Source organism: Diachasma alloeum, unplaced genomic scaffold, assembly GCF_001412515.2.
Source record: "Diachasma alloeum isolate Michigan unplaced genomic scaffold, Dall2.0 Dall_scaffold_00179, whole genome shotgun sequence".
Classification (NCBI taxonomy): domain Eukaryota; kingdom Metazoa; phylum Arthropoda; class Insecta; order Hymenoptera; family Braconidae; genus Diachasma; species Diachasma alloeum.
Genome location: NW_021680345.1, coordinates 4,708,028 through 4,717,183, shown reverse-complemented (window position 1 = coordinate 4,717,183; position 9,156 = coordinate 4,708,028). Strand labels below are relative to the sequence as shown.

General features: G+C 35.4%; 2 protein-coding genes across 5 annotated transcripts; both read right to left on the bottom strand.

Annotated features, from left to right (window-relative positions):
• Positions 1-486: 486 nt before the first annotated feature.
• LOC107043343 (vitamin K epoxide reductase complex subunit 1) lies at positions 487-3,611 on the bottom strand. Of its 3 annotated transcripts, none has more exons than XM_015264815.1 (4): positions 3,229-3,611; positions 2,263-2,465; positions 1,519-1,616; positions 487-829 (listed from the first exon to the last, which is right to left on the bottom strand). In XM_015264815.1, exons 2-4 carry the CDS (start codon positions 2,442-2,444, stop codon positions 591-593), a joined length of 519 nt encoding a protein of 172 aa, XP_015120301.1. In that variant the 5' UTR covers positions 2,445-2,465; positions 3,229-3,611; the 3' UTR covers positions 487-590. The 3 variants fall into 3 exon arrangements, with proteins under 3 accessions (XP_015120301.1, XP_015120309.1, XP_015120291.1); XM_015264823.1 differs by having other exon boundaries at positions 3,236-3,611; XM_015264805.1 differs by having other exon boundaries at positions 3,243-3,611.
• A 75-nt stretch (positions 3,612-3,686) lies between these two features.
• Positions 3,687-8,220, bottom strand: LOC107043358 (SUMO-conjugating enzyme UBC9-B). 2 transcript variants are annotated; one of them, XM_015264837.1, is made up of 5 exons: positions 8,040-8,220; positions 7,588-7,659; positions 5,901-5,984; positions 5,174-5,436; positions 3,687-4,942 (listed from the first exon to the last, which is right to left on the bottom strand). In XM_015264837.1, exons 2-5 carry the CDS (start codon positions 7,651-7,653, stop codon positions 4,876-4,878), a joined length of 480 nt encoding a protein of 159 aa, XP_015120323.1. In that variant the 5' UTR covers positions 7,654-7,659; positions 8,040-8,220; the 3' UTR covers positions 3,687-4,875. The 2 variants fall into 2 exon arrangements, with proteins under 2 accessions (XP_015120323.1, XP_015120332.1); XM_015264846.1 differs by lacking the exon at positions 8,040-8,220 and having other exon boundaries at positions 7,588-8,011.
• Positions 8,221-9,156: the final 936 nt, after the last annotated feature.

The following is a 9,156-nucleotide window of genomic DNA, read 5'->3' as shown; positions in this document are numbered from 1 at the left end:
AAATTTATTTAATTGTCATTTTGTGATGTTTTTTAATCATTTTAGCTTCATCAGGCTCTGGAAAAAAAACCATCAGCGAAATAATTACAAGCTGACTGTCCTTATTCACAAGAAAAAGACGTTCAGGAACGTTTTGGGAAGTTTTTATGAGTTTTCTCGTTTTTGAAACTTTTACGAAAAAATCTGTCTATTGATATAGAGTCCATTCGCATTTTTAAATGTTGAAGGGTCCGTGAAATGTCCGTAAAATTTCCTTGAAAAAACTCCTGACATTTGCATGGATACATTTATAAAAAAAATTATTCATGAAACAGTGAATTAAATAGGTAACTCAGTCCATCCAAAATAATCAACATGAATTAACTGTAATGGTAACCTGTTCTAACATCACCTGCATCAATGGATTATTGTCAAAACCTACGAATCAGTCTAGTGGATTAACGAGAGATTATGTTTGTAAGAATTGTAAAGAGGAAAATGGAAAAATTTTAACAGTGTCAAGATGTTGAATTTATTTAGTCGAAAAATTTACAGTGATCGAAGGCCGGATGCACTTGATGCTTTGCTTTGAGGTGTGGTGTTTGACGAGTTCAGTGTCTCTTCCGCCTGTTTGACTTTTGTGAGTAAGCGGGTGGGACGGGTCGCGTCAATATCCGGAGTTTTCGATAGCTGAGAACGAGAATAATGGCGTTCACTATGTATGTGCTGACGCAGACGACACACACTGAGTTTAGTATGTAAAGTACCCAGGCGAGGTACACCGAGGAGAGGCAGCTGAGGACGGAGAGACTCAGCAGGACCACTGTGTAGCTAAATTTATTGAATACACCTGGGGAAAATTTATTGGTATTATTCAATTGTACGAAATTTTTCGTTTGACAGAATTACAAAAAATTCTAGCAGTCGTTGTAAGAAATTCTGTTGAAGTTCTATCGAAAATTCAGTTTTTTTTCTCTGATTTCAATAAATATTTGTGAGAGTTATTCGTCTGATGGTTTCCATTTTTGCATACGAGTCATTAATGTATTGTTTTGATGTTGCATAATTTTTTATAAATGTTGATGTAAAAGACGAATAGAATTTTTAATGTAATTTTCAATGGAATTTTAATAGATTTCCGATAGAGATTGAATGGAGATTCTTCGAGAAGGCATTTCTATTGATTTTTTAAACAATTAAATCAATTTTAAAGATTAAATTTCGATTGGCACAAATTATGAAACTGATTAGACAAATTTATTCTGGAATTATTCAATTCATCAACTATTCATTTCGTATTCTTGTTGTAGCAAATTTATTTATTTGATAGGATAATGAAAAAATCTATTGAAAATTCAGTGTTTTTGCACTGATTTCGATAGATTTAGATTTTCGCATACGAATTAGTAATGCGTTGCTCTAATGTATAATTTGTAATAGAATAGGATTTTTGGTAAAAATTTTAATAGCATTAATAATTTTGAATAGAAATACTTCGGGGAAGCTTGTCTACTGATTATTCTCTTCGATTGAACTCACTTATTATCGCAATAATTGCGTAAAATCCTAGGCCATAGAGACAATTAGGCATGTATAAAATTGACGTATCTGGAATTAGACCGAATCCTTTCCCATATCTGGAAGAATAACAACATAATCACAAGGTTTATTTTATCTGTTGCACGAGGGTAAATATCTCTTCATTTTTTAGAAATCTCGCAAAATTTAATGTGTCCTCTTGACTAAACCGTTGACCAGTTTATCTGAGAAAAGATTAATGAATGAAGCGTGATTATTTTCTCGTAAGTCTCCTCACTGGAAAAATGTCTATTTTTAACTCAAGAATTTTGTTCTCATAATTAAAACATGATAAAAGCTCCCAATCTCCATTTAACGACATAATATCCCTCCCCAGTCATGAACATTCGTAATTCGATTGAATTTCAAAAGTATATGAACGCGAATTCGACATTTTCTTGCATTCAAATTCAAAATTCAAATATTTTCAGTTCGAAAGTTATTTCGTCCTCATCTCGAATTTCCAGTATCTGTCTCTGAAGTGAATAACTTAATAAAAAAACACGAAAGTATTCTCAGTTAATTAGGTAAACCCATTAATTTTCTAGACATCCCGGAAATAATCTGCAAATCCTTTTCTCTAGATAAATTCCTAACTAATAAATTCCTCAATTTTTCCTATTTCGCATGAGTTCTCTCGCACGTAACGAAAACTGTGCACCAGTGTCGCCCAATAGGGCACAAAATAAACAAGAATCCACTCACTCAGACATGAAGGCCTTGGAACAACTGACATGTTCGCTGATATCGCACATGGCCTCGTAGTTCTCATCCTGCTCCTTGGCGGTTTCTACGACGTAGGAGTAGTAGGACAACGCAAGTCCCACGACACAAGAAGTCACCAGTCCAGTATTCAGCTTATGCAGCCTATTATTGACCCCAGACATTCTGCCTCCAATTAAAAAAAGCTAGTAACAAGAGCAGTAATCAAGTGACAACCAGAGTTCTCCCCGAATTATCTCGGTAACTACTGCATTCACCGAAAAACCTCAAGACTACTTTTTTGTAGTAAATTTCCTCGCCTACAAAAAAGCTCTTTTGACAATTTCCCCTAGAACCCTTCATTATCGAGATAATTCAAAAGAGTGAAGATCTCGACCATGTACTCTGGGACTGCCCAAGATACGATCTCCCAAGGCAACAAATGTATAGTTCTTTTCGATTGAATCAAATTCTCCCTCCGTACAGTATCAAAAACATTTTGAAAAAACTAGACATAAAGTGCATAGAAATCGTTACAAACTTCCTGAACGAAGGAAAAATTAACATCTAAACGCAAAAAAGGTATTCTCTAAAACGAACCACAGAACCACAAAATGTAATAGCTCTCAGCTTATCGAAGATGTGTATATACCTCCATCTTTATACCATACTATACTGTCAGTAATATTACTGATATAATTATTATTACTGTTTATATTTTTTNAAAAAAAAAAAAAAAAAAAAGATAATTCAACAAACCAAGAAAACAAAAACGAACGTAATTTCGCTCAAAACCCAGATTTCTCCCTGAATTATCTCGATAACTGCAGCATTCAGAGAAAAATCTCAGGAATTCTTTTTTGCAGGAAATTTTCTCAGCTACAAAAAAGCTCTTTTGACAATTTCCCCTAAAATCCTTCATTATCGAGATAACTCCACGAAATCAAAATTACAAATTCAACGCATTACGTTTTACCCTTTACCAGTGAAATAGCGAGCGAAATAAAACAACAATCAGCGTGATTTCGCGTTGTGCTGACACATCGGCAGCATAGTAGTGACTGTAACTCGCCTCTCACCGTATCGAGCCTCGCAGCGATATCACGCGCACTTTGACCGCGCACATCTTCATGTTTTTTGTTGTGTGCAAACGAATGGAAGGAGATGCAATCGGTTAATCAAATTGGTGATGAAGGGCCCATTGTTGCTGCTAAACGAATCAGTACACTTCTAATTGTTAGTTACCTCAAGTAATGAATTAATGACCCCAAGTCAAGAACGATAGCAAGGGAAAAATTGGTCTCGTCCATCTTTCATGTCTCGAAGGGATTTAGCGAATTTCGGGCTGAATGCAATCCCCTAAATTTTCACGCGAACTCGTGATGACGTTCAACCCCAGGGGATGGATCAATAATCAAGTCGGCTGCTAGATTTTACGAGATACAAGATTTATTTTTATCGTATTTGTACAGAATTTTAATTGATAATAAGATTAATTTCTCTTCTGTATTATCGAGATGGAATTTGATGGCACTTCTCAGTGCGTTTATGGTGGGTTCACGAGTGATTGAATGGAATTGAAAAATCTAGGAAATTGCAATGGATTTCTATTCGAAATCGCTGGATTTTCATCGATTCTATTGAAAAATTCTCGTTTTTAGGAATTAATATGTTCAGTAGAAAATATTTGATGGAGAAAAATTTATAATTTTTTTTTTTTTCGTAAATTATTCTCTTGAGATATTTCCTGTAGGAATTACAAGTTTTCAATATTCTACTTTCTTCTCGGGAAAATGAAGAGATTTATGGAGACGAATTTTCATAGGAAAAATCTCAGCGAAATAATCTGTGAAATATTTTCTATTGAACATTTCTATTTCACGAGTGAACAAATGGAATAGGAAAATGTCGGACATTTCGTCGGATTTCTATTCGAAATTATTGGTTTTTCATCGATTCTATTGAAGAATTCCTGTTTTTTAGAAATTAATATATTAAATTGAAAATACTTTATAAAGAAAAATTGATAGGATTAAAATTTTTTAAATAAATTATTCTCTTGCGATGTTTTCTACAGAAATTCCTCTCTAAATTCTCCAAGTTTTCACTATTCTATTGTCTTTCCAAAAAATAAAAAAAATAATGAAGAGAACTTTTCTTTAAAAAAAATCTCAACAAAATAATCCATTACTATTTCCCAAAAATATTCCCCATTGAACATTTCTATTTGAAAACCCCATTTAAAGGAATTCATCAATGAAATCGTTGAAAAACAAATAGAATTTCCTAGACAACTCTATCAAAATCCTTCGCACGTGCAGTAACTACGAAATTGGAAAAATGCGTCTGCCTTAAACTCTAGAGACGTTTTACTTAAACTGAAATGAATAGAAAAAGAACGAAAATGTGAATAACCGTGAAGTTCAATGATGATAGATTATTTTTTTATACATATGTTAGAACGTCAATACCAGCACTAATGATTACTCAAGAGCTTACTTCTAGAATCGGAAAGTTTAGGGAGACACAGACATGGTAGAATTGTCTTGTGCATATCGCATGTTGGAATTTAATTTTAGCTTCATAGAAAGTAGTTTCTTTAATGGACTCTGGAAGTTATTCTTGAGGCGCCATTGCTCTGGCCTGTGCTCGCACCCTCTTCTCGTACTCCAAACGATTTTGACTGAAAGAATTTTAATTTCAATTAATTTTTCAATTAATTTTGTTATCGAAAATGGAAACGAAAAATGCTGATGTGTCTGAAGGATTTCTACACGTGAAACAATTTACAGATAAATCCAGTGCTTCTTCTCATAAATTCCATTACAATTTTTTTCATCCATTGAATAATTCCATTAAAAATTTTTTCACGTGTTTTTTCATTTCCTTTTTTTGCTTTGAAGGTTGTACTCACCAGTAAATGGTGTAGGCCTCTGCCTGTGCTGGATCCTTGACGTTGGGCTCGTTGAGAAGGTCCTGGATACCCAGGAGAATCTGTTTAATCGTGATTGCAGGCCTCCAGTCCTTCTCCTCATCCAGAAGTGAGAGACAGACTGTGCCTGATGGGTAGACATTTGGATGGAAGAGTGGTGGCTCGAATTTGCATTTTGGGGGGCTTGATGGGTAGTCGTCCTTGAAGATCATTCGAAGCTTGTAGAGGCCACCTTCCCATGGGGTCTATAATTTAAATAATTTGTAAACAATTACAGAGCGTGATGAGAGAGTGTGACAGAGTGTGAGAGTGTGATTCATGCAGATCATTTTGTGAATTTTCTGAAGAAACTATCATTTCTAGCAAAAAATTTGCAGAGACTCATGAAAAAGTTCTTGTTTTTCAATAAATATCTTCCAAAGATATTTGCAAAATAATCGACAAATTAAAGCTACTGCAGCATTTTCTAATTTTGTTTCCCCAATCAGATTCAAAATATTTCTGAAATCACAGGATTTATCACGAATTTCTCTGATTGAAATTTTCTGGATATTTCTCTCTAAATTTTATCTTCTCAGAGCCATTTCCAAAATGATCAATTAATTTTTTTTGCAAACATCCCTGAAGCTGTAGAATTTTCATTTCTTTTTTGCTACAGATACCTGCAAAATGATCTAACAAAAAAATCGTAATGAAACTCAACACCTACCGATTTCTTTCCAGGAATAGCGCACTCCCAGCTCATGAGGTTCAATGTTCCATCAGGATTTTTAGTTGGGCGTGCAACGAAGCCCTGAAAAAACATCACGTGAAGAGGATCAAAAAATGCGAAAGAATGGATAATAAATTAAAAACACTAATGATAAATTTGTAAAAACAATGTAAATCAGCTAGAAGAGTTAATTTCATAATTTAATAATGAAGATGAGGAAATCTATGAATTCAGATGATTTACATGCAGTTTCAGTAATGTAGGTGGGGCAAAATGGACACTTGACTATTTTTTTCAATGTTTATAACTTCTAAACAAATTAATCAATTGAGTTCAGTTTAGGCTCATCACAAGGGAAAATAATTACATTTTCCATTGAAAAAAATTATCTCATACCAATAACAATTCAATGAATAATAAACAATAAAAAAAAACTCAAAATTCTCTATTTCATTACTTTAAGGTTGATTTTGCACTTGATTTTTTCAATTTTCATCATTTTCAAGCAAATTCATCAATTGAGCTCAGTCTAGACTCATCACAAAAGTAAAAAATTAAATTTTCAAAAAAAAATGACCTCATGCCATTATCAATAAGTGATTAACATTAAAAAAGGGCAAAATCGACGCTTGACTTTATTTCAATGTTTACAACTCCCAAACACATTAATCAATTGAGTTCAGTTTAGGCTCATCACAAGGGAAAATAATTACATTTTCCATTAAAAAAAAATTATCTCATACCAACAACAATTCAATGAATAATAAACAATAAAAAAAAACTCAAAATTCTCTATTTCATTACTTTAAGGTTGATTTTGCACTTGATTTTTTCAATTTTCATCATTTTCAAGCAAATTCATCAATTGAGCTCAGTCTAGACTCATCACAAAAGTAAAAAATTAAATTTTCAAAAAAAAATGACCTCATGCCATTATCAATAAGTGATTAACATTAAAAAAGGGCAAAATCGACGCTTGACTTTATTTCAATGTTTACAACTCCCAAACACATTAATCAATTGAGTTCAGTTTAGGCTATTAAAAAAAAAATATCTCATACAAAGAACAATTCAATGAATAATAAACATTTAAAAAAACTCAAAATTCTCTATTTCCTCACTTCAAGTTTGATTCTGCATTTGACTTTTTTTATTTTTATAACTTTCAAGCAAATTCATCAATTGAGCTCACTCAATTGATGAATTTACTGAGTTATAAAAATCTAGACTCATCACAAGGAAAAATGATTAGGGGAGGATGGGGTAAAATGGACACTTTGGACTTTTTTAAAATTACTCATAACTCAGAAACAAATTATTATTGTTATAATTGTTATTAACATTTGAAAAAAAGTCAAAAGTGTCCATTTTACCCCAACCTCCCCTACATTTTCCATTAAAAAAAATAATCTCATGCCAATAACGATTCAATAAATAATAAACATTTTTAAAAACCTCGAAATTCTCTATTTTACCAATACAACATGGATTCTGCCCTCAGTCTTGTGCTACTGCGAAAAAGTGAGGTTAGACTCCCCCAAGACTGTCACCAACACTCGCCTCCCTCCCTCCCTCCTCGCCAACAATTAAAAACCCCTAATTCCGAATTCCCACAAAACCCAATGAAGGGGTTCTCCCGCCTAAACCCCGTGGACACGTCACTCAAAGAATAAATGATACTCACAAATGGATGATCCTTCCTCCACGCTTTCCTCTCCTCCGCCAGCCGAGCACTCGCAATTCCCGACATTATAATCTGCACAGAACGAAAACAAATCGATTTTACCAATAAATTCCCTCGACTTCGGTGGGACACGAGGGCAAGGGGCTTGAGGGCGAAAAAGCACTGGAGAAAATAAACTTCGTGCAGCTTCAGTCCGCTCGGATCTACGGCAAGTTGGCGCGTCCCACGCGTTCGTGGAGCAACGACTCCTCTGGACTCCACCGAGAGAACTCTAACCCCCTAGCACTTCAAAATTATCATCCAACACTTGTCCCTCGACGCTCGGAGGAAGAAATATTGGAAGTCTTCGGGGGATAACACAGTGGTCGAGGGACAATCGCGGGAGTGAATTGGGAGAGTGAAATGGAGGTGAGGGGTTCGCAAAAACGATGAGAACAGGCCTGTTTACATACTTTCTAGGATTTCCTCGTTGCTGGTTAATCCTGGGGGTGCCTGGTGAGACGGTCAGTCCTGGGGGCTGTCTGGGACCTCGAGATCCTTGGGAGTGAATTTAAAACCGGCGAAAGTCACGGGGAACTCTTTCTTCTTTTACACGTTTATACGCGGATGTGAGGGCCGGCAGCTGCAGCTCGGTTGGTAATACGGAGCAATCGGGTGGGCGGGTAATGCAGATTTCCAAGAATTCAAAAGGTGACATTGGCCCGACGATTTCCTCGAATGCATTTTTTTTGTATTTTCAAACGCAGAAAATGGAAATATTGAATGCAGTTAAAATTGGCAACGAAAACTAAAAAATAATCGGACTAAAAAACAACTCGGGCTTTCAATTGAAGGCCCGAGTTGAAGACCCGAGTTTGTAGCAAAGATGTCAGACAAGATATGAATGTTTTTTTGGGCTCAAACGAAAGAGCGGGTCGAGAAATGGCGTGCTAGGACCTCTAAAGATGGTTTTGAACCAGGGGAGACTCCTAGACCCCAATGTTCTATACATACTCCTAGACCCCATTGTCCTCCTAGACAATGATGTCACAACTCTGCTTTTCAATTGAAAACAGATATCATCTTTAGAGACATTTGTCATGTTTAGAGGCTCTAGCACGTCATTTCTCGACCCGCTCTTTCATTTGAGCCCAAAAAAACCTTCATATCTTGTCTGACATCGCTGCTACAAACTCGGGTCTACAACTCGGGCCTTCAATTGAAAACCCGAGTTGAAGACCCGAGTTTGTAGCAAAGATGTCAGACAAGATATGAATGTTTTTTTGGGCTCAAACGAAAGAGCGGGTCGAGAAATGGCGTGCTAGGACCTCTAAAGATGGTTTTGAACCAGGGGAGACTCCTAGACCCCAATGTTCTATACATACTCCTAGACCCCATTGTCCTCCTAGACAATGATGTCACAACTCTGCTTTTCAATTGAAAACAGATATCATCTTTAGAGACATTTGTCATGTTTAGAGGCTCTAGCACGTCATTTCTCGACCCGCTCTTTCATTTGAGCCCAAAAAAACATTCATATCTTGTCTGACATCGCTGCTATAAACTCGGGTCTACAACTCGGGTCTTCAC

Bases quoted from the DNA above. Each gene is read 5' to 3' on its own strand.
- LOC107043358 (XM_015264837.1), bottom strand. From the start codon at position 7,653: ATGTCGGGAATTGCGAGTGCTCGGCTGGCGGAGGAGAGGAAAGCGTGG. The intron at 5,985-7,587 runs GTGAGTATCATT...ATGTTTTTTCAG, and splicing joins GGAGGAAGGATCATCCATTT to GGCTTCGTTGCACGCCCAAC. The intron at 5,437-5,900 runs GTAGGTGTTGAG...TTTAAATTATAG, and splicing joins CTATTCCTGGAAAGAAATCG to ACCCCATGGGAAGGTGGCCT.
- LOC107043343 (XM_015264815.1), bottom strand. From the start codon at position 2,444: ATGTCTGGGGTCAATAATAGGCTGCATAAGCTGAATACTGGACTGGTG. The intron at 1,617-2,262 runs GTGAGTGGATTC...TTATTCTTCCAG, and splicing joins TCCAAGGCCTTCATGTCTGA to ATATGGGAAAGGATTCGGTC. The intron at 830-1,518 runs GTGAGTTCAATC...AATTTTCCCCAG, and splicing joins CGCAATTATTGCGATAATAA to GTGTATTCAATAAATTTAGC.